Raw genomic sequence first — 25096 nt, 5'->3', positions numbered from 1 at the left:
ATCTTTTGATTCACAATTGTTGATACAAATCTTGGGAGTGTAACCCTCAAGCAAATAAGTACTTGCCATTATTTGCACTGCTAAATGAGTGGATTTGTGGATCTAAAATGAACTTTCCAAAAATATAGTTTATTTGGCCCCATCTGCATAACCATGGTCATAGTTCTAAAGGAATGATTCTCATTTCATTGGTTAAAATACGTTTTGCAAGGCGTCGCAGAGTGCATGAAATATCCAAAATACTTATAACAGCGCAACATTTTTAATGTCCAACCTTTTAAAGATATATTTTGATATTAGTTTTTTATTTAAATAATTTTACCCACCCCAGTTTATTTTTTATGTATGTTTCGTGGATTTAAGCCACACTGTAATCATAAAGAATATCCATACAACTGCACAGTTAGAGTACTGTATTGCAGGTATATAAATTTGATTTAAGCGTTCTCCGATTGTTTTTATTTTGCTGTTGCAGAAAATGTCCTTGAGTCACTACAGTATATGCTGAATGCTTATGGGCAAGTATTACATGTATGACTAATGCTAGGGTTTCAATTTAAAACACTTGGGTGTAGAAATCCATATTAAGTGACTGCAGTTGCAAACGTTTACATCAGTGAGTGATGAGTGAAATGCTGGTTGCAGACCGTGTGTCAAGTTTTTTTAATTGTTTAATCTAAGAATGACTGAAGCAACTTCTTTGCCGGCAAATATTGATCAACTACAATTATGTTGAACGAATATATCTCTTTTGCTTCTTGCAGTGATGGGATTTTACTTGACAGTATCTGTCTAACAATGGATGCATGTGTTTATACTGCCTTTGAGGGAAAGGTAAACAAAACGAGCATGTATAAAAAGTTGTTCTCTTGTTGAAATACAGTGGGTCAGTGATGTTCACAGATAATTCCAACGCTTGTATTTTATAATATATTGCTGAAGACCATCCATTGTGGATTGCATTTATAACGACAGCGCATTTGTTTGTCTGTCTTGCCTTAAGTATATAAACATGTAGATTGAGGAGGCCCTTGTCTGAGTTAATTCATGGTCAGGGTCGTAAGCTCATCCACAGAATTTACACAGAGCAAGAAGTCATACTGGCTTGGAGGTTGTCACCTAAAATACAAGTGTTGTCAGTTGTGGTTCTTCCTCCGTATTAGAACCTCTGTAAATAGTTTGATTATCTAATTGGACTTGAGGTTTCTTTTCCTTTTTAGGAGAAAATATTTAACTTTTTCATATCTTTCCTGAGATACAGGCCAATATTGAGTGTGGTAATGTATAGTAAATGTTGCTGTTTAAGTTCGTTAAGTCGGTTTATTGAACACGTTCAAATAAACTATCTGCAGCCTATTTCCAATTGGAAGTTAATACACAACGGAATGACTTGGAATATTAGATTTTCTTTTTTGTCGTGGGCTTTACAATCACATGATTTTCAGACGTCTTATTTTCCAAATCAACTCATCCTGAATTCCAACATATATTGAATATCCAAACCTTTTAATTGCAATATTTCCACTGCACATTTGCTTTGTTATTGTTGTTATTTAACCAGTTCACTCACTTGTTGTCCCTCTCAGTGATGCAGAGAGGAGTCATGTTGGTCTCTATGAAAATATACGTAGCAGTTGGTTGGTACACACTGGATGCTGTGCATTGTGTGTCTTGGTATTTAACCTCACTTTGTTTGGTTTTGGTTTACAGTACAACTTTCTGTTGCATATACTCTTAGAATCTCTATGCACATAATACCATCTTCCAGATAAGTTGTAATGGGAAATTCATGTTTACCAATGAATACAGAAGTGTAGTGTCTCTTAAGGTTATACATTTATTAACGTTATTTGTATTAAGGACAGTTTATGAAAAGTGCAATGCAGAAAAGTAATCGGTGCTAAAACAACACTGGGACCTCTACAGATATGAGGTGTTCTCACACACAGCACAAAACAAAATTACAACAGTTGCTCCGACATTGTAACTGTTTAACAATCTATAGGACAGTGTCATTATCATAATTTATAATTGATTGAACAACAGTCTTTTTATACCTTGATACACAAAGTGAAATTGTCTACTTGTAGAGATTGCAGTGCTATAACTAAATTTAACTCTGGGTGTCACTGTGCACCAACCATGGAAGTACGTGCCATTTGCTTCATCCATTCTCTTCCACCATTGCAAACCGTCTTGTGGTTCAGTGCTCGTGTGTGTGAAGAACGATACAAAGGGCTTACATCGTCGTGATATTCGGACAATAATTCGGGAGGAATATAACCGTCTTTGACCACTTTGAAAGACTTGCCCAGGGAAGGATGAACGCCTGGTCGATGACGGGAAAACCCGTGTACAGAGGGTTTTCTATGGATCGTTATGGTGTTGTTCTCCTTTTCATCAGCCTGCATTTCGCGTACGGAGACGTGAGCTACTCTGTCGCAGAGGAGATGAAACGCGGGTCTGTGATTGGAAATCTAGCCAAGGATCTCGGCCTCGGGACTGCTGCACTTTCCTCGCGTAAAGCTCGCATTGACACGGACAGGAGTGGCAAGCAGTATTGTGATATTAATCTGAGCAGCGGAGATTTGATTGTGACGGACAGGATCGACAGAGAGGGTCTTTGTGGTAAGAAGGCGACTTGCCTTTTAAAAGAGGAGCTTGTACTGGAAAACCCTTTAGAGCTTCATCGTATCAGTATTCATGTGCAAGATATAAACGACAACGCCCCACACTTTAGTGAGGAGTTGATTTCATTTGAAATTAGAGAATCAACCGTGAAAGGAGCGACATTTTTACTCACTGAAGCCCATGATGCAGATATCGGTACAAATACCGTGCAGCACTACAATTTACAAAATAATGAACATTTCACTATTAATGTGGATACAGACGGTAGTGGACGGAAACACTCCGAGCTGGTTTTAGTTAAAGAATTAGACCGAGAACAAGATAACGATTTAAAATTGGTGCTTACGGCTGTAGATGGTGGTTCTCCGAGGAGATCGGGTACTGCGATCATTCACATCACTGTGCTCGATGCTAATGATAACGCACCAGTGTTTAATCAGGTCGTATATGAAGCCAATGTGCCTGAAAACGCACCGTTAGATACAATAGTTATTGCAGTGAGCGCAACTGATGCAGACGCGGGACCAAATGGTGACATTACGTACAGTTTTGATCATGTGTCTGATGACCATGCCACGTTATTCTCTCTTGACCAGAAGACTGGAGAAATACGAGTCATCGGGTCCATTGATTATGAGACTGAGACGTCTATTGAACTACGGATAAGAGCTAAAGACGGGCCAGGTCTTACCTCATATTGTACAGTAATTATAGACGTAACAGATGTCAATGATAACCCACCTGCTATCAGTTTAAAGTCACTGACTAACCCCATACCTGAGAACGTGTCACCTGGTTCAGAGGTGGGCATCATTAACGTGCAGGACAGAGACTCTGAGAATAACAGACAGGTTCGCTGCTCCATTCAACAAAATGTCCCTTTTAAGTTAGTTCCTTCGATAAAAAACTATTATTCTCTGGTGACCACAGGACAACTGGACCGTGAACTAGTGTCAGATTACAACATTACAATCACTGCCACTGACGAGGGCTCTCCACCTCTGTCCTCCTCTAAAACTGTTCAGTTATCTGTAGCTGACATCAACGACAACCCACCTGTGTTTGAGGAACAGTCCTACAGCGCATATGTGACTGAAAATAACAAACCTGGCTCCACTTTATGTTCCGTCACTGCTCGAGACCCCGACTGGAGACAAAACGGTACAGTGGTTTATTCTCTGTTACCTGGTGAGGTGAACGGTGCCTCGGTGTCCTCCTATCTATCAGTTAACGGAGACACGGGGGTGATCCACGCTGTGAGGTCGTTTGATTATGAACAGTTCAGGAGCTTTAAAGTCCACGTGATGGCCAGAGACAACGGTTCTCCTCCACTCAGCAGCAACGTGACCGTCAGCGTCTTCATATCGGATGTGAACGACAACTCTCCTCAGATACTGTACCCCGCCCCGGAGGTAACTCCTTCATGACCGAGCTGGTCCCCAAAGCTGCACACGGAGGCTCTCTGGTGTCCAAAGTGATCGCGGTGGACGCGGACTCCGGACAGAACGCCTGGCTGTCCTATCATATAGTCAAATCCACTGATCCGGGACTTTTCAGTATTGGTGTCCACAGCGGAGAGATCAGGACACAGCGGGACATATCTGAATCTGACAGCATGAAACAGAACCTTATTGTGGCGGTGAAAGATAACGGACAGCCCTCTCTGTCTGCCACCTGTTCCATGTATTTACTTATTTCTGATAACTTGGCTGAGGTGCCAGAGCTGAAGGACATTTCTTATGATGAGAAGAATTCAAAACTGACCTCTTACCTGATCATCGCGCTCGTGTCTGTCTCCACCTTTTTCCTGACCTTCATCATCATCATCCTGGGTGTGAGGTTTTGTCGCAGGAGAAAGCCCAGACTGTTGTTTGACGGAGCTGTCGCCATCCCCAGCGCTTATCTCCCTCCTAATTACGCAGATGTTGACGGCACAGGAACTTTACGCAGCACTTACAATTATGACGCCTACCTGACAACAGGTTCCAGAACCAGTGACTTTAAGTTCGTGACATCTTACAATGACAACACACTGCCTGCTGACCAGACTCTGAGGAAAAGTCCTTCTGACTTTGCTGATGCTTTTGGAGACTGTGATTCTTCTCCTGAGGTAAGGGCAATGCATTTGATGCACATACTTAATTAGAAAACGAGCCCCCTTTTCAGATGTTTGACTTGTAATGTGGTAGTAATTTTGGAATAATCGCTTCTTAAAATATGAAATAAACGAGTTCCCTGACGTGGTTATAAGTTTGGTCTATTTTTGCTGTTTGTCTTTAGAATTATGAACTCACATTGCTTAGTAACCGTTGTGCTGGAATTCCCTACCTGATATTCTCCAGTCATTCTTTGAAACATTGCCAACCAAGCGATGCAGCTGACATTAGATACATTTTACAACAGCTGTGTAGTTCCCTAGCTGGATTTTGTGAAGTTTGTGACTTTCCTTATACATCTTTTATAGCTGCACAATCGTCAGGGATGTTTGTTTTGGTACTAAATCATCAGGTATATATTTAAGTCTCAGGGGAATTTGCCGTTTTAAACGTGAGTATTAAATATGAGTGATTGTCATATGTGAGCAGTATATTCTATGCGGTGTCCTCGTCAAATAATCGTGTTGTAGATGCGCTCTTTATGTGGAATCTTCCTTATATGTCATTAGTTATTTTCCTATAGAAGTTTTCGTTTATACTAATTTGCTCTTCATATAAATCTGTTTTATTGAGTCTAAATCTTGCGCAGACTTCCTGCAAGTGGACCTTATTCAGTTTGTAGAGGAGACTCACGATGTCGCTGTACACCAGCTGTGAAATTGTGTGTGTGTGTCATTATCCAGCCACTCCTAGCGAGCAGTAGTGTGGTTTATGCTTTTGCAGTTGATCGTCGAGACAGGCAGAGACTTGATTCTTCCTTGTTGAGATTTCGGATTTATTCCTTACTTTTTGGTTGTGTTCCTGCCCACCGAATAGGAAACATTTACTGATTCGGAGATCAGCGACACGATGGCTATCGCTGGATTTACGTTACGAAGCTGTGCCATTGTTTTGCAGCTCCTTTCTTTGCATTTCGCAAATGGAGATGTGAGCTATTCTTTTCCCGAGGAGATGAGACGTGGATCCCTCATCGGAAATATCGCGAAAGATTTGGGTCTTGAAAGAAGTACACTATCCGCTCGAAAGGCTCGGATTGATACGGATGGAAGCGACAAACGTTATTGTGATATAAACCTTCGTAACGGGGATCTGACCGTTGCCGAGCGCATTGACCGAGAAGGCCTGTGTGGAGACAAAGCATCCTGCGCTTTAAAACAAGAGCTCATGTTAGAGAATCCGTTAGAGTTGCATCGAATTAGTCTACATATTCAGGATATAAATGATAACTCGCCAAAATTTAATAAAGATTTAATTAACATCAATATTTGGGAATCCGCAGCAAAAGGGGCTCGTTTTCCAATAGAAGAAGCACACGATGCGGATATAGGTAAATATTCAGTTCAGAGGTACGACCTGCAAAGTAATGATAATTTTATTCTGGGGGTTGGAACAAATTCTGTCGAACTTGTACTTAGCAAAGAGCTTGACCGTGAAAATTTGAAAGAAATGAATCTGCTTCTCACAGCTCTTGATGGTGGCTCTCCTCAACTGTCAGGTACTGTGGTCATTCACATTACTGTACTGGATGCTAATGATAACGTCCCAGTGTTCAGTCAGGCCGTTTACAAAGCCAGTCTGCCTGAAAACTCTCCACTGGGCACTGTCGTGCTGACGGTGAGTGCAACTGATGCAGACGAAGGTCTAAATGGAGATGTTACATATGATTTTGGACACATATCGGAGGATGTGAAATCAGTTTTTACTATAGATCATAAGACGGGTAATGTCAAATTGACGACCCCGGTCGACTTTGAAGCGGTGTCATCATTTGAACTGCGTGTTACTGCAAAAGATGGTTTGGGATTGACCTCTTACGCAAAAGTCATGATAGATGTTGCTGATGTGAATGACAATGCTCCAGTTATATATCTAAAGTCACTGACTAACCCCATACCTGAGAACGTGTCACGTGGTACAGAGGTGGGCATCATTAACGTGCAGGACAGAGACTCTGAGAATAACAGACAGGTTCGTTGCTCCATTCAACAAAATGTCCCTTTTAAGTTAGTTCCTTCGATTAAAAACTATTATTCTCTGGTGACCACAGGACAACTGGACCGTGAACTAGTGTCAGATTACAACATTACAATCATTGCAACTGACGAGGGCTCTCCACCTCTGTCCTCCTCTAAAACTGTTCAGTTATCTGTAGCTGACATCAACGACAACCCACCTGTGTTTGAGGAACAGTCCTACAGCGCATATGTGACTGAAAATAACAAACCTGGCTCCACGTTATGTTCCGTGACTGCTCGAGACCCCGACTGGAGACAAAACGGTACAGTGGTTTATTCTCTGTTACCTGGTGAGGTGAACGGTGCCTCGGTGTCCTCCTATCTATCAGTTAACGGAGACACGGCGGTGATCCACGCTGTGAGGTCGTTTGATTATGAACAGTTCAGGAGCTTTAAAGTCCACGTGATGGCCAGAGACAACGGTTCTCCTCCACTCAGCAGCAACGTGACCGTCAGCGTCTTCATATCGGATGTGAACGACAACTCTCCTCAGATACTGTACCCCGCCCCGGAGGGCAACTCCTTCATGACCGAGCTGGTCCCCAAAGCTGCACACGGAGGCTCTCTGGTGTCCAAAGTGATCGCGGTGGACGCGGACTCCGGACAGAACGCCTGGCTGTCCTATCATATAGTCAAATCCACTGATCCGGGACTTTTCACTATTGGTGTCCACAGCGGAGAGATCAGGACACAGCGGGACATTTCTGAGTCTGACAGCATGAAACAGAACCTTATTGTGGCGGTGAAAGATAACGGACAGCCCTCTCTGTCTGCCACCTGTTCCATGTATTTACTTATTTCTGATAACTTGGCTGAGGTGCCAGAGCTGAAGGACATTTCTTATGATGAGAAGAATTCAAAACTGACCTCTTACCTGATTATAGCGCTGGTCTCTGTCTCCACCTTTTTCCTGACCTTCATCATCATCATCCTGGGTGTGAGGTTTTGTCACAGGAGAAAGCCCAGGCTGTTGTTTGACGGAGCTGTCGCCATCCCCAGCGCTTATCTCCCTCCTAATTACGCAGATGTTGATGGCACAGGAACTTTACGCAGCACTTACAATTATGACGCCTACCTGACAACAGGTTCTCGAACCAGTGACTTTAAGTTCGTGACATCTTACAATGACAACACACTGCCTGCTGACCAGACTCTGAGGAAAAGTCCTTCTGACTTTGCTGATGCTTTTGGAGACTGTGATTCTTCTCCTGAGGTAGGGACAGTCGTTATCCATCTTTCGACTTCTATCTGCACTTTAAAGTTTTCTTTCTTTCTCTATCTATATACTGAACAATTGAAACAATGTAAGGCACGACACAATTTTCCTAAAAAATCCATACAACTTATTCTGAAATGCCTGAAATAAGCACAGTGTTTTGGTTATCTTCTCAGATTTATTTTCTAGCTATTGTTCAGGGTTCTACCTTCAGTAACGTTTGATGGGCTGATATTTTTTGTACCTCTTTTCCCCAATACCAGATTATCTGTTCAATCATCGATGTGATTTATTGTGTCTCCTGAGTAGATGCAGCCTGAGCGTTGTGTCTCTGTCCGTGGTGCTGAACTTTGGAGTTACTGTTGTGAATACTCCGGAGCTACTACCCATTTCTTCTATATTTCCACCTCTCAATCATCTTGCGTCACTCTTTAGTCCTCCAATATCTTTTCTTGACCCACCTGTGTATTATATCACAATTAACATAAGTGTTGTTTAATGCAGTTAAAGGTTACTCTCCTTTGAATAAATAAATATAATATAAAAAACAACAGGCAAATGGCATTGAAATGGGTTTAAGCCGTTTGTTGTTTATGCAGCATTTTGTTCTGAAACATTTAATGAATTTATAACAAAAGTATTTAACGTAGATTTTCACGTCCCTAGTTTTGCATCCTCTTATGTCTCCAATTACAAACCGAATTTAAATCAAAAACAGATTTTTCTCCACCCGTCCAATATGAAATACATCCTGCAGTTCTTCTCTGCTGTGTTTACGCAAGATGGGCCTTTGTTTAGATTGTGTTTTATTGTGTAATTTCTTTTGGAACGAAACTGGAGGCAGACCTTTGCATGTTCCCAGTCAAAATGACCTGGATGTTTTTAAGAGAGAGTAAGAAAATTTATTGAATTGGAGACGAGTTTCTAAGCGCTTTTGATCTATTCAGCTTTAAACCCTAAAGGACACTTTCTTTGGTCGAACATTATCTCACATTCAGGGAATGTTTTGTAACTGGTGTCACTATGAACTGCTATTGGTGGTTCACTTCGATAGGAGACACAATATTGTGTCAAGATATTTAGTGAACAAGTATCTCACCTTACTTCCATACGGAAAACACTTTAAAGTGACTGATTACTTTCCTCTTTACCTCATGATATAAACCTTTAGTCGAACTTTAAGACCAAACGATGTGATTTAAAAATTTGAATCACTTTTGTTATACTGTAATATTTCCTCTGTACTCACGGTGTCACTATAGACCAATGGAGTCGAATATTTAGCCTGCTTTGCACACCACCCATTATAGGGATCGACCATCCGTGTGTTCCTCACAGCCTTCAACAAAGACGACAACTGCTCGACAGGCAGATACAGTGACTGAATAGCGTGTTTTTAGTGATTGGAACTATACAGTTCTATTTCGCGTTGTGCCATTTAAGATGATACACAAACGGTGCATTATTCAAAGCTGCGGCTTTGTTTTTTTCTTTGTTATGGTGCAGTACGCACACGGAGACCTGAGCTATTCGGTACAGGAAGAGCTGAAGCGCGGATCTGTTATTGGGAATATCGCTAAGGATCTCGGACTGGAAGTGGGAAGACTGTCTGCTCGCAAAGCTCGTGTTGACATGGAGGGAAACGAAAGAGAGTATTGTGGAATTAATCTTCGAAGCGGGGATTTATTGGTTGCGGAAAGAATAGACAGAGAGGAGCATTGTGGAGAAAAGCCTTCGTGCGTTCTGAAATTCGACTTGCTATTGGAGAATCCTTTGGAGTTACACCGGTTGTCTCTGCAGGTGCAGGACGTGAACGACAATGCACCAATTTTCCCGAAGGATACAGTAAAGCTGGAAATACGAGAGTCAGCTGACAGAGGAGCTAAGTATCGCATTAACGCAGCTCACGATGCAGACATAGGCAAGAATTCAGTTGAAAGCTACATTTTGGAACAAAACCCTCACTTTGTGTTTAGTATTCAGACGACAAGTGCAGGCAGTAAATATGGTGAATTGGTTTTAAATAAGGAGCTAGACCGAGAGGAGCAGCAGGAAATGAAATTATTGCTCACGGCTGTGGATGGTGGCTCTCCTCAGAGATCAGGTACTGTAGTAATACACGTCACTGTGCTGGATGCTAATGATAATGTGCCAGTGTTTAGCCAGGCCATTTATAAAGCCAGTCTGCCTGAAAACTCTCCTCTGGATACACTGGTTATAACTGTGAGTGCAACTGACGCTGACGATGGTTTGCATAGTGAAGTCACGTATGCATTCGATCATGTTTCAGATGAAAATAGCAACGTGTTCTCTTTAAACCCCAAAACTGGAGAGGTGAGAGTAGCTGGAGCTATTGATTATGAGAAAGTGTCATCATATGAAATGCAGATCAGCGCGAAAGATGGTCTGGGATTAGTTTCTTATGTAACGTTAATAATTGAAGTTAATGATATAAATGACAACGCCCCAGTTATATCCCTGAAATCACTGACTAACCCCATACCTGAGAACGTGTCACCTGGTTCAGAGGTGGGCATCGTTAACGTGCAGGACAGAGATTCTGAGAATAACAGACAGGTTCGCTGCTCCATTCAACAAAATGTCCCTTTTAAGTTAGTTCCTTCTATTAAAAACTATTATTCTCTGGTGACCACAGGAGAACTGGACCGTGAACTAGTGTCAGATTACAACATTACAATCACTGCCACTGACGAGGGCTCTCCACCTCTGTCCTCCTCTAAAACTGTTCAGTTATCTGTAGCTGACATCAACGACAACCCACCTGTGTTTGAGGAACAGTCCTACAGCGCATATGTGACCGAAAATAACAAACCTGGCTCCACTTTATGTTCCGTTACTGCTCGAGACCCAGACTGGAGACAAAACGGTACAGTGATTTATTCTCTGTTACCTGGTGAGGTGAACGGTGCCCAGGTGTCCTCCTACGTATCAGTTAATGGAGACACGGGGGTGATCCACGCTGTGAGGTCGTTTGATTATGAACAGTTCAGGAGCTTTAAAGTCCACGTGATGGCCAGAGACAACGGTTCTCCTCCGCTCAGCAGCAACGTGACCGTCAGCGTCTTCATATCGGATGTGAACGACAACTCTCCTCAGATACTGTACCCCGCCCCGGAGGGCAACTCCTTCATGACCGAGCTGGTCCCCAAAGCTGCACACGGAGGCTCTCTGGTGTCCAAAGTGATCGCGGTGGACGCGGACTCCGGACAGAACGCCTGGCTGTCCTATCATATAGTCAAATCCACTGATCCGGGACTTTTCACTATCGGTGTCCACAGCGGAGAGATCAGGACACAGCGGGATATTTCTGAGTCTGACAGCATGAAACAGAACCTTATTGTGGCGGTGAAAGATAACGGACAGCCCTCTCTGTCTGCCACCTGTTCCATGTATTTACTTATTTCTGATAACTTGGCTGAGGTGCCAGAGCTGAAGGACATTTCTTATGATGAGAAGAATTCAAAACTGACCTCTTACCTCATCATCGCTTTGGTCTCTGTCTCCACCTTTTTCCTGACCTTCATCATCATCATCCTGGGTGTGAGGTTTTGTCGCAGGAGAAAGCCCAGACTGTTATTTGATGGAGCTGTCGCCATCCCCAGCACTTATCTCCCTCCTAATTACGCAGATGTTGATGCTACAGGAACTTTACGCAGCACTTACAATTATGACGCCTACCTGACAACAGGTTCTCGAACCAGTGACTTTAAGTTCGTGACATCTTACAATGACAACACACTGCCTGCTGACCAGACTCTGAGGAAAAGTCCTTCTGACTTTGCAGAGGCCTTTGGAGACTGCGATTCTTCTCCTGAGGTAAGACCGGGTGTCATATTCCGCTCAACACATCAATTTGCATCTTAACAATTCAACAAAACCCCCAGAGAAATTTAAACATGCCTGTCTTGCCTTTTTAAATGGCAAATTAACAATCTACAATGCGTGTGCTATGAAGATTATTTCTATAGATTCAATCCATTTTAGAAATATTCAACTTTTACTCTAAAGTCCTTTGTTCCTTTACGCTCATCCTGAACTTATTGGAGCATACTTCTCTTCACAGTTAAGGTTGAGTATTCTGGTGTCTTCCAATAGTTCAGAGAAGAGTTATCCACTCTTGTATGCAGGTAATTTAATTTGTGGTCATTCAAGAGACAGTAAAAACTTGTCCCCCATTAAAGCTGTATCACTTGACCACAAAGTTTATGTGTGTCTCTGTCCTCGGGGCTGAACCTCACTTTTGCACTTGAGATGCATTTTCAAGCATTTCAGATTAGTTTCACTAACTAACTTGTTTTGCCAATGAGGCTCTGAATTAAAGTCCAGTAGATTTAGTTGATGCTTTCAGGAATTTTGAAGTGTTGAATATCATTGAGACCAACTTGACAACCGGTTCCAGATGCCGTAAATTTATGCCAAACAACACTGTGTGCTGACCATAATGATGAAATGTCCTTGTAACTTTCCTCATGCATTTAGTGAAGTCGATGGTTCTCATAGGGACACACTCAATATCACTAACGTCATCTTCAGTGTTCTGCAAAAGGCATTCTTTGGTTTTGGCTTAGATAACTCTACCTGGTATCATTTTACTGTATTGCTAGTTTGGCTTTTATGCAGGTGATTTAGAATTCACGTGACACATTGAGTTTAGTTTTTTTTTTTATTTAGTCTCACATGAAAAACTTTTCAAGATACGTTCTTTGTTATTTTGTGCTTGGAGCTGTTTTTTTGTTGCATTTTTGTGTGTTTGGAGATACGTAACCCATGTGGTTCTTGCAATTTTCATTTAACCCTTTCCTGATTCTCTTGAAGATCTCAGCCATTCGGATTTTTCACAATATTGCTTATTTTCTTTGAGTATTTTTGTATCAACGGTCATTTGATGTTTAATATTGAAGCTGTATGAACAAGTTGAACATGAAGTGTGAGTTTGTCCTGGTTTGTTAGTTGTCTCTCTTTCCTAAGTTGGTCCTTGTGTAGAAGTTTGAACATTGTAAGAAATACAGTGCATTGTTCTAAATTACTGGATGCATTGATTTGATTTTAAAACTGTTTAAGGAATATTTGAAAGCACACAACAGTTCAGATTACATCTATAACAGTCAACAGATTGTCCTGGAGGTTCAGCCTCAAAGGTTAATGTGCAGTACTAAATTTCACAAAGCGTTAAGAAATTTTTCTTCGGAATTCTACAGGTTTAAGTTAAAAATTAATAACGGTTCCCCTTTTGTCGTCAGACAAATAATAGGTTCTTCGCTTTTTCAAATTATAGTTTTTAAACTTGGAGTGTCCCAGAGGAACGGTTACAGCAACTTACTGTTTATTTAGCTTTTTCCTTATTAAACATGCGCCAATTAGAACAGTCATTTTCAGTTTTTTATCAAAATCCAGTCACGGTAGAGATGAATATTTTTAATAACAGTTATGTTATACCCAACTTATGCTCATGGTGTCAGTGTGCACCAGTAAACAAGTAGTGATTCTCCACCCTTCAGTGTCATCGAATTTAAAGCCTCATTCTGCTTTTGTGCCGCAATTCACAAGTACAGCTGCGTGTATGACTGGATTGAGACGTCTTTTTGGTTTATTTCGAGAAATCACAGATGCGTCGTTGATATATATTAACCTACTTGGGAATTGTTTTAAGGAATATTTGCTTTTCCTCGCAATAACAATGGGATGCTTTAGATTCTCGCTGCACGGCCTGGCTTTCATTTTTCTTGCCGTCCTCCCCGTCAATGGAGACGTGAGCTACTCTGTTCCGGAAGAGATGAAACGTGGATCTGTAATCGGAAATATTGCAAAGGATCTGGGGCTTGACTTGGGCAGACTGTCCGCTCGCAAAGCCCGGATTGATACCGAGGACAACGGTGTTAAGTACTGCAGTGTAAATCTGAATACCGGAGACTTGGTCGTACAGGAAAGGATCGACAGAGAAGGGCTTTGTGCGAAAAAGGCATCGTGTGTTTTGAAGCAGGAACTTGTGCTGGAAAATCCATTAGAGCTTCATCGTATTAGTATCCGTGTCCAGGATATTAACGATAATTCACCGCAGTTTAAGGAAGATTCACTTAAGATTGAAATCCACGAATCGGAAGACAAGGGTGCACATTTTCTTTTAGGAGAAGCGCACGATGGAGACATTGGGGAAAATGCTGTTCAAGGTTACTCACTTCAGCAGAACGAACATTTTAAATTAAATGTTAAAACGAAAGCAGGGGGACGAAAATACTGTGAATTGGTCTTAGACAAAGAATTGGACAGAGAGGAAAAAGAAGAGCTTATGCTGTTGCTTCTGCATTTTTGATGGTGGCTCTCCTTGCAGATCAGGTACCAGTAATACACGTCACTGTGCTGGATAATGATAATGTGCCAGTGTTTAGCCAGGCCATTTATAAAGCCAGTCTGCCTGAAAACTCTCCTCTCTGGATACATTATTAGAACTCAGAGTGTAACTGACGCTGACGATGGCTTGCATAGTGAAGTCACGTATGCATTCGATCATGTTTCAGATGAAAATAGCAACGTGTTCTCTTTAAACCCCAAAACTGGAGAGGTGAGAGGAAGGAGCTATTGATTATGAGAAAGTGTCATCATATGAAATGCAGATCAGCATGAAAAGATGGTCTGGGATTAGTTTCTTATGTAACGTTAATAATTGGAAGTTAATGATATAAATGACAACGCCCCAGTTATATCCCTGAAATCACTGACTAACCCCATACCTGAGAACGTGTCACCTGGTACAGAGGTGGGCACGTTAACGTGCAGGACAGAGATTCTGAGAATAACAGACAGGTTCGCTGCTCCATTCAACAAAAATGTCCCTTTTAAGTTAGTTCTTCTATTAAAAACTATTATTCTCTGGTGACCACAGGAGAACTGGACCGTGAACTAGTGTCAGATTACAACATTACAATCACTGCCACCGACGAGGGCTCTCCACCTCTGTCCTCCTAAACTGTTCAGTTATCTGTAGCTGACATCAACGACAACCCACCTGTGTTTGAGGAACAGTCCTACAGCGCATATGACCGAAAATAACAAACCTGGCTCCACTTTTATGTTCCGTTACTGCTCGAGACCCAGACTGGAGACAAAACGGTACAGGATTTATTCCTTCGTCGTCCGTGAGGGGTGAACGGTGCCCAGGTGTCCTACGTATCAGTTAATGGAGACATGTGATCCACGCTGTGAGGTCGTTTGGATTATGAACAGTTCAGGAGCTTTAAAGTCCACGTGATGGCCAGAGACAACGGTTCTCCTCCGCTCAGCAGCAACGTGACCGCCGCGTCTCATATCAAGGAACGACAACTCTCCTCAGATACTGCGCTGCCCCGGAGTGGCAACTCTTTCATGACCGAGCTGGTCCCCACCGCACACGGAGGCTCTCTGGTGTCCAAAGTGATCGCGGTGGGACGCGGACTCCGGCGAACGCCTGGCTGTCCTATCATATAGTCAAATCCACTGATCCGGGACTTTTCACTATCGGTGTCCACAGCGGAGAGATCAGGACACAGCGGGATATTTCTGAGTCTGACAGCATGAAACAGAACCTTATTGTGGCGGTGAGATAACGGACAGCCCTCTGTCCGCCACCCGTTCCATGTATTTACTTATTTCTGATAACTTGGCCGAGGTGCCAGAGCTGAAGGATATTTCTTATGATGAGAAGAATTCAAAACTGACCTCTTACCTCACTTCAATGCTTTAGCCCTGTTCCACCTTTTCCTGACCTTCATCATCATCATCCTGGGTGTGAGGTTTTGTCGCAGGAGAAAGCCCAGACTGTTATTTGATGGAGCTGTCGCCATCCCCAGCACTATCTCCTCCTAATTACGCAGATGTTGATGCTACAGGAACTTTACGCAGCAATTTACAATTATGACGCCTACCTGACAACAGGTTCTAACCAGCAGACTTTTTAAGTTCGTGACATCTTACAACGACAACACACTGCCTGCTGACCAGACTCTGAGGAAAAGTCCTTCTGACTTTGCTGATGCTTTTGGAGACTGTGATTCTTCTCCTGAGGTAGGGACAGTCGTTATCCATCTTTCGACTTCTCTCTGCACTTTACAGTTTTCTTTCTTTCTCTATCTATATACTGAACAATTGAAACAATGTAAGGCACGACACAATTTGTCTCAAAAATCCATACAACTTATGTTTCATTATTTGAATTAGTTCTGAAATGCCTGAAATAAGCAATGGTGTTTTGGTTATCTTCTCGGATTTATTTTCTAGCTATTGTTCAGGGGTTCTACTTCAGTAACGTTTGATGGGCTGATATTTTTTTTACCTCTTTTCCCCAATACGAGATTATCTGTTCAATCATCGATGTGATTTATTGTGTCTCCTGAGTCGACGCAGCCTGAGCGTTGTGTCTCTGTCCGTGGTCCTGAACTTTGCAGTTAATGTTGTGTATACTCCAGCTACTACCAATGTCTTCTATATTCCCACCTCTCAATCATCTTGCGTCACTCTTTAGTCCTCCAATATCTTTTCTTGACCCACCTGTGTATTATATCACAATCAACATAAGTGTTGTTTAATGCAGTTAAAGGTTACTCTCCTTTGAATACAAAAATATAATATAAAAAACAACAGGGAAATAGCATTGAAATGGGTGTAAGCCGTTTATTTTTAATGCAGCATTTTGTTCTGAAACATTTCATGAATCCATAACAAAAGTATTTCACGTTGATTTTCACGCCCCTAGTGTTGCATCCTCTTATGTCTTCAATTGCAAACTGAATTTAAATCAAAAACAGATTTTTCTCCACCCGTCCAATATGAAATACATCCTGCAGTTCTTCTCTGCTGTGTTTACGCAAGATGGGCCTTTGTTTAGATTGTGTTTTATTGTGTAATTTCTTTTGGAACGAAACTGGAGGCAGACTTTTGCATGTTCCCAGTCAAAATGACCTGGATGTTTTGAAGAGAGAGTAAGAGGGTTTATTGAATTGGAGACGAGTTTCTAAGCGCTTTTGATCTATTCAGCTTTAAACCCAAAAGGACACTTTCTTTGATCGAACATTACTTCACATTCAGGGAATGTTTTGTAACTGGTGTCACTATGAACTGCCATTGGTGGTTCACTTCGATAGGAGACACAATATTGTGTCAAGATATTTAGTGAACAAGTATCTCACCTTACTTCCATACGGAAAACACTTTAAAGTGACTGATTACTTTCCTCTTTACCTCATGATATAAACCTTTAGTCGAACTTTCAGACCAAACGATGTGATTTAAAAATTTGAATCACTTTTGTTATACTGTAATATTTCTTCTGTACTCACGGTGTCACTATAGACCAATAGAGTCGAATATTTAGCCTGCTTTGCACACCACCCATTATAGGGATCGACCATCCGTGTGTTCTTCACAGCCTTCAACAAAGACGACAACTGCTCGACAGGCAGATACAGTGACTGAATAGCGTGTTTTTAGTGATTGGAACTATACAGTTCTATTTCGCGTTGTGCCATTTAAGATGGTGCACAAACGGTGCATTATTCAAAGCTGCGGCTTTGTCTTTTTCTTTGTTATGGTGCAGTACGCACACGGAGACCTGAGCTATTCGGTACAGGAGGAGCTGAAGCGCGGATCTGTTATTGGGAATATCGCTAAGGATCTCGGACTGGAAGTGGGAAGACTGTCTGCTCGCAAAGCTCGTGTTGACATGGAGGGAAACGAAAGAGAGTATTGTGGAATTAATCTTCGAAGCGGGGATTTATTGGTTGCGGAAAGAATAGACAGAGAGGAGCATTGTGGAGAAAAGCCTTCGTGCGTTCTGAAATTCGACTTGCTATTGGAGAATCCTTTGGAGTTACACCGGTTGTCTCTGCAGGTGCAGGACGTGAACGACAATGCACCAATTTTCCCGAAGGATACAGTAAAGCTGGAAATACAAGAGTCAGCTGTCAGAGGAGCTAAGTATCGCATTAACGCAGCTCACGATGCAGACATAGGCAAGAATTCAGTTGAAAGCTACATTTTGGAACAAAACCCTCACTTTGTGTTTAGTATTCAGACGACAAGTGCAGGCAGTAAATATGGTGAATTGGTTTTAAATAAGGAGCTAGACCGAGAGGAGCAGCAGGAAATGAAAGTATTGCTCACGGCTGTGGATGGTGGCTCTCCTCAGAGATCCGGGACTGTAGCTATACACGTCATTGTACTAGATGCTAATGATAACGCCCCGGTGTTTACTGAGGCCGTATATACAGCCGCATTACCAGAAAACTCGCATCTGAAAACCAAAATTATCACCGTAAGTGCATCAGACGCAGACGAAGGTGTCAATGGAGAGGTTACATATGAATTTAGCCGACTCTCTGATAAATCAAAAAAGATGTTTTCACTGGATGAGAAAACGGGAGAAATCAGTGTGACAGGCGAGATAGATTATGAAGACGGATCCAAATATGAAGTGTTTGTCGAGGCTAAAGATGGTTATGGGCTGTCTTCAGAAGCAAAAGTGATTATTGATATTACTGATGTGAATGACAATGCTCCAGTTATTTATCTAAAGTCACTGACTAACCCCATACCTGAGAACGCGTCACCTGGTACAGAAGTGGGCATCATTAACGTGCAGGACAGAGATTCTGAGAATAACAGACAGGTTCGCTGCTCCATTCAGCAAAATGTCCCTTTTAAGTTAGTTCCTTCGATTAAAAACTATTATTCTCTGGTGACCACAGGACAACTGGACCGTGAACTAGTGTCAGATTACAACATTACAATCACTGCCACTGACGAGGGCTCTCCACCTCTGTCCTCCTCTAAAACTGTTCAGTTATCTGTAGCTGACATCAACGACAACCCACCTGTGTTTGAGGAACAGTCCTACAGCGCATATGTGACTGAAAATAACAAACCTGGCTCCACTTTATGTTCCGTTACTGCTCGAGACCCAGACTGGAGACAGAACGGTACAGTGATTTATTCCCTGTTACCAGGTGAGGTGAATGGTGCTCAGGTGTCCTCCTATCTATCAGTTAACGGAGACACGGGGGGGATCCACGCTGTGAGGTCGTTTGATTATGAACAGTTCAGGAGCTTTAAAGTCCATGTGATGGCCAGAGACAACGGTTCTCCTCCGCTCAGCAGCAACGTGACCGTCAGCGTCTTCATATCGGATTTGAACGACAACTCTCCTCAGATACTGTACCCCGCCCCGGAGGGCAACTCCTTCATGACCGAGCTAGTCCCCAAAGCTGCACACGGAGGCTCTCTGGTGTCCAAAGTGATCGCAGTGGACGCGGACTCCGGACAGAACGCCTGGCTGTCCTATCATATAGTCAAATCCACTGATCCGGGACTTTTCACTATTGGTGTCCACAGCGGAGAGATCAGGACACAGCGGGACATTTCTGAATCTGACAGCATGAAACAGAACCTTATTGTGGCGGTGAAAGATAACGGACAGCCCTCTCTGTCTGCCACTTGTTCCATGTATTTACTTATTTCTGATAACTTGGCTGAGGTGCCAGAGCTGAAGGACATTTCTTATGATGAGAATAATTCTAAACTGACCTCCTACCTGATTATAGCGCTGGTCTCTGTCTCCACCTTTTTCCTGACCTTCATCATCATCATCCTGGGTGTGAGGTTTTGTCGCAGGAGAAAGCCCAGACTGTTGTTTGACGGAGCTGTCGCCATCCCCAGCGCTTATCTCCCTCCTAATTACGCAGATGTTGACGGCACAGGAACTTTACGCAGCACTTACAATTATGACGCCTACTTGACAACAGGTTCTCGAACCAGTGACTTTAAGTTCGTGACATCTTACAATGACAACACACTGCCTGCTGACCAGACCCTGAGGAAAAGTCCTTCTGACTTTGCAGATGCTTTTGGAGACTGTGATTCTTCTCCTGAGGTAGGGACAGTCGTTATCCATCTTTCGACTTCTATCTGTACTTTAAAGTTGTCTTTCTTTCTCTATCTATATACTGAACAATTGAACCAATGTAAGGCACGACACAATTTGTCTCAAAAATCCATACAACGTATTTTTCATTATTTGAATTGGTTCTGGAATGCCTGAAATAAGCATGGTGTTTTGGTTTTCTTCTCAGATTTATTTTATGGCTATTGTTCAGGGGTTCTACATCAGGAACGTTTGATGGACTTTTCTTTTTTGTACCTATTTTCCCCAATACGAGATTTCCCGTTCAATCACGTACTTATTTTGTCTCTTGAGTAGATGCAACTTGTGCGTTGTGTCTCTGTCCGTGGTGCTGAACCTTTGAGTTACTGTTGTGAATACCCTGGAGCTACTACCCATTTCTTCTATATTACCAACTCTCAATCATCTTGGGTCACTCTTTAGTCCTCCAATATCTTTTCTTGGCCCACCTGGGTATTATATCACAATTAACATAAGTGTTGTTTAATGCAATTAAAGGCTACTCCCCTTTGAACAAAAAATTATAATATAAAAACAACAACATGGAAATAGCATTGAAATGTTTGTAAGCCGTTTATTGTTAATGCAGCATTTTGTTGTGAAACATTTCATGAATCCATAACAAAAGTATTTCATGTTGATTTTAACGCCCCTATTGTTGCATCCTCTTATGTATTCAATTACAAATCGAATTTAAAGTCAAAAACTGATTTTTTTCTCCAACCGTGCAATATGAAATACATCCTGCAGTTCTTCTCTGCTGTGTTTACACAAGTTGTACCTTTGTTTAGATTGTGTTTCATGATGTAATTTATTTTGGAATGAAACTGGAGGCAGACTTTTGCATGTTCCCAGTCAAAATGACCAGGATGTGTTTAAGAGAGAGTAAGAAAGTTTACTGAATTGGTGACGAGTTTCTAAGCGCTCTTGATCTGTTCAGCTCTAAACCCTAAAGGACACTTTCTTTGATCGAACATTACCTCACATTCAGGGAATGTTTTGTAACTGGTGTCACTATGAACTGCTATTGGTGGTTCACTTCGATAGGAGACACAATATTGTGTCAAGATATTTAGTGAACAAGTATCTCACCTTACTTCCATACGGAAAACACTTTAAAGTGACTGATTACTTTCCTCTTTACCTCATGATATAAACCTTTAGTCGAACTTTAAGACCAAACGATGTGATTTAAAAAGTTGAATCACTTTTGTTATACTGTAATATTTCCTCTGTACTCACGGTGTCACTATAGACCAATGGAGTCGAATATTTAGCCTGCTTTGCACACCACCCATTATAGGGATCGACCATCCGTGTGTTCCTCACAGCCTTCAACAAAGACGACAACTGCTCGACAGGCAGATACAGTGACTGAATAGCGTGTTTTTAGTGATTAATCTATACAGTTCTATTTCGCGTTGTGCCATTTAAGATGATACACAAACGGTGCATTATTCAAAGCTGCGGCTTTGTTTTTTTGTTATGGTGCAGTACGCACACGGAGACCTGAGCTATTCGGTACAGGAAGAGCTGAAGCGCGGATCTGTTATTGGGAATATCGCTAAGGATCTCGGACTGGAAGTGGAAGACTGTCTGCCTCAAAGCTCGTGTTGACATGGAGGAAACGAAAGAGAGTATTGTGGAATTAATCTTCGAAGCGGGGATTTATTGGTTGCGGAAAGAATAGACAGAGAGGAGCATTGTGGAGAAAAGCCTTCGTGCGTTCTGAAATTCGACTTGCTATTGGAGAATCCTTTGGAGTTACACCGGTTGTCTCTGCAGGTGCAGGACGTGAACGACAATGCACCAATTTTCCCGAAGGATACAGTAAAGCTGGAAATAACCGAGTCAGCTGCCAGGGGAGCTAAGTATCGCATTAACGCAGCTCACGATGCAGACATAGGCAAGAATTCAGTTGAAAGCTACATCTTGGAACAAAACCCTCACTTTGTGTTTAGTATTCAGACGACAAGTGCAGGCAGTAAATATGGTGAATTGGTTTTAAATAAGGATCTAGACCGAGAGGAGCAGCAGGAAATGAAAGTATTGCTCACGGCTGTGGATGGTGGCTCTCCTCAGAGATCCGGGACTGTAGCGATACACGTCATTGTACTAGATGCTAATGATAACGCCCCGGTGTTTACTGAGGCCGTTTATACAGCCGCATTACCAGAAAACTCGCATCTGAAAACCAAAATTATCACCGTAAGTGCATCAGACGCAGACGAAGGTGTCAATGGAGAGGTTACATATGAATTTAGCCGACTCTCTGATAAATCAAAAAAGATGTTTTCACTGGATGAGAAAACGGGAGAAATCAGTGTGACAGGCGAGATAGATTATGAAGACGGATCCAAATATGAAGTGTTTGTCGAGGCTAAAGATGGTTATGGGTTGTCTTCAGAAGCAAAAGTGATTATTGATATTACTGATGTGAATGACAATGCTCCAGTGATTTATCTAAAGTCACTGACTAACCCCATACCTGAGAACGTGTCTCCTGGTTCAGAGGTGGGCATCGTTAACGTGCAGGACAGAGATTCTGAGAATAACAGACAGGTTCGCTGCTCCATTCAACAAAATGTCCCTTTTAAGTTAGTTCCTTCGATTAAAAACTATTATTCTCTGGTGACCACAGGACAACTGGACCGTGAACTAGTGTCAGATTACAACATTACAATAACTGCCACTGACGAGGGCTCTCCACCTCTGTCCTCCTCTAAAACTGTTCAGTTATCTGTAGCTGACATCAACGACAACCCACCTGTGTTTGAGGAACAGTCCTACAGCGCATATGTGACCGAAAATAACAAACCTGGCTCCACTTTATGTTCCGTTACTGCTCGAGACCCCGACTGGAGACAAAACGGTACAGTGATTTATTCCCTGTTACCAGGTGAGGTGAACGGTGCCCAGGTGTCCTCCTATCTATCAGTTAACGGAGACACGGGGGTGATCCACGCTGTGAGGTCGTTTGATTATGAACAGTTCAGGAGCTTTAAAGTCCACGTGATGGCCAGAGACAACGGTTCTCCTCCGCTCAGCAGCAACGTGACCGTGAGCGTCTTCATATCGGATGTGAACGACAACTCTCCTCAGATACTGTACCCCGCCCCGGAGGGCAACTCCTTCATGACCGAGCTGGTCCCCAAAGCTGCACACGGAGGCTCTCTGGTGTCCAAAGTGATCGCGGTGGACGCGGACTCCGGACAGAACGCCTGGCTGTCCTATCATATAGTCAAATCCACTGATCCGGGACTTTTCACTATTGGTGTCCACAGCGGAGAGATCAGGACACAGCGGGACATTTCTGTATCAGACATCATGAAACAGAACCTCATTGTGGCAGTGAAAGATAACGGACAGCCCTCTCTGTCTGCCACCTGCTCCATGTATTTACTTATTTCTGATAACTTGGCTGAGGTGCCAGAGCTGAAGGACATTTCTTATGATGAGAAGAATTCAAAACTGACCTCTTACCTTATCATCGCTTTGGTCTCTGTCTCCACCTTTTTCCTGACCTTCATCATCATCATCCTGGGTGTGAGGTTTTGTCGCAGGAGAAAACCCAGACTGTTGTTTGATGGAGCTGTCGCCATCCCCAGCGCTTATCTCCCTCCTAATTACGCAGATGTTGACGGCACAGGAACTTTACGCAGCACTTACAATTATGACGCCTACCTGACAACAGGTTCCAGAACCAGTGACTTTAAGTTCGTGACATCTTACAATGACAACACTCTGCCTGCTGACCAGACTCTGAGGAAAAGTCCTTCTGACTTTGCTGATGCCTTTGGAGACTGTGATTCTTCTCCTGAGGTAAGACCGGGTGTCATATTCCGCTCAACACATCAATTTGCATCTTAACAATTCAACAAAACCCCCAGAGAAATTTAAACATGCCTGTCTTGCCTTTTTAAATGGCAAATTAACAATGTACAATGCGTGTGCTATGAAGATTATTTCTATAGATTCAATCCATTTTAGAAATATTCAACTTTTACTCTGAAGTCCTTTGTTCCTTTACGCTCATCCTGAACTTATTGGAGCATACTTCTCTTCTCAGTTAAGGTTGACTATTCTGGTAATAGTTCAGAGAAGAGTTATCCACTCTTGTATGCAGGTATTTCAATTTGTGGTCATTCAAGAGACAGTAAAATCTTGTCCCCCATTAAAGCTGTATCACTTGACCACAAAGTTTCTGTGTGTCTCTGTCCTTGGTGCTGAACCTCACTTTTGCACTTGAGATGCATTTTCAAACATTTCAGATTAGTTTCACTAACTAACTTGTTTTGCCAATGAGGCTCTGAATAAAAGTCCAGTAGAATTAGTTGATGCTTTCTGGAATTTTGAAGTGTTGAATATCATTGAGACCAACTTGACAACAGGTTCCAGATGCCGTAAATTTATGCCAAACAACACTGTGTGCTGACCATAATGATGAAATGTCCTTGTAACTTTCCTCATGCATTTAGAGAAGTCGATGGTTCTCATAGGGACACACTCAATATCACTAAAGTCGTCTTCAGTGTTCTGCAAAAGGCATTCTTTCGTTTTTGCTTAGATAACTCTACCTGGTATCCTTTTACTGTATTGCTAGTTTGGCTTTTATGCAGGTGATTTAGAATTCACGTGACACATTGAGTTTAGTTTTTTTTTTAATTTAGTCTCACATGAAAAACTTTTCAAGATACGTTCTTTGTTATTTTGTGCTTGGAGCTGTTTTTTGTTGCATTTTTGTGTGTTTAGAGATACGTAACCCATGTGGTTCTTGCAATTTTCCTTTAACCCTTTCCTGATTCTCTTGAAGATCTCAGCGATTCGGATTTTTCCCATTATTGCTTATTTACTTTGAGTATTTTTGTATCAACGGTCATTTGATGTTTAATATTGAAGCTGTATGAACAACTTGAACATGAAGTGTGAGTTTGTCCTGGTTTGTTACTTGTCTCTCTTTCCTAAGTTGGTCCTTGTGTAGAAGTTTGAACATTGTAAGAAATACAGTGCGTTGTTCTAAATTACTGGATTGCATTGATTTGATTTTAAAACTGTTTAAGGAATATTTGAAAGCACACAACAGTTCAGATTACATGTATAACAGTCAACAGATTGTCCTGGAGGTTCAGCC

General features: G+C 42.1%; 3 protein-coding genes across 14 annotated transcripts in view; all 3 read left to right on the top strand.

Annotated features, from left to right (window-relative positions):
• The window catches only part of LOC118111996 (protocadherin gamma-A4), a 268356-nt gene that overhangs the window by 28455 nt on the left and 214805 nt on the right, over window positions 1–25096 (top strand). Inside the window, exon 1 of one of the 12 annotated variants that reach the window (XM_035160942.2) lies at window positions 9029–11855. The exons of 8 other annotated variants lie outside the window; for them this stretch is intronic. In XM_035160942.2, coding sequence (XP_035016833.2) covers window positions 9462–11855 — 2394 coding nt within the window. In that variant the 5' untranslated portion in view covers window positions 9029–9461. Of the gene's footprint in view, window positions 1–9028; window positions 11856–17359; window positions 19936–25096 lie in introns of those variants that run through there. 3 more of the 12 variants (XM_035160920.2, XM_035160941.2, XM_035160922.2) reach the window with 3 other exon arrangements.
• LOC118112023 (protocadherin beta-15) lies at window positions 349–5214 on the top strand. The gene is given in 2 exon segments (XM_035160996.2): window positions 349–4038; window positions 4041–5214. Coding segments are annotated over 2 exon segments (2454 nt in total). The 5' UTR covers window positions 349–2321; the 3' UTR covers window positions 4778–5214.
• LOC118112638 (protocadherin beta-16-like) lies at window positions 5366–8168 on the top strand. The gene has a single exon (XM_035162126.2). It carries the CDS (start codon window positions 5637–5639, stop codon window positions 8166–8168), a length of 2532 nt encoding a protein of 843 aa, XP_035018017.2. The 5' UTR covers window positions 5366–5636.

The sequence above is a fragment of the Hippoglossus stenolepis genome, chromosome 7 (genome assembly GCF_022539355.2).
Source record: "Hippoglossus stenolepis isolate QCI-W04-F060 chromosome 7, HSTE1.2, whole genome shotgun sequence".
NCBI lineage: Eukaryota > Metazoa > Chordata > Actinopteri > Pleuronectiformes > Pleuronectidae > Hippoglossus > Hippoglossus stenolepis.
This window is presented reverse-complemented; position numbering and strand designations above follow the sequence as displayed.

Excerpts from the sequence above, each read along its gene's own strand:
- LOC118112638 (XM_035162126.2), top strand. The coding sequence starts at position 5,637 with ATGGCTATCGCTGGATTTACGTTACGAAGCTGTGCCATTGTTTTGCAG.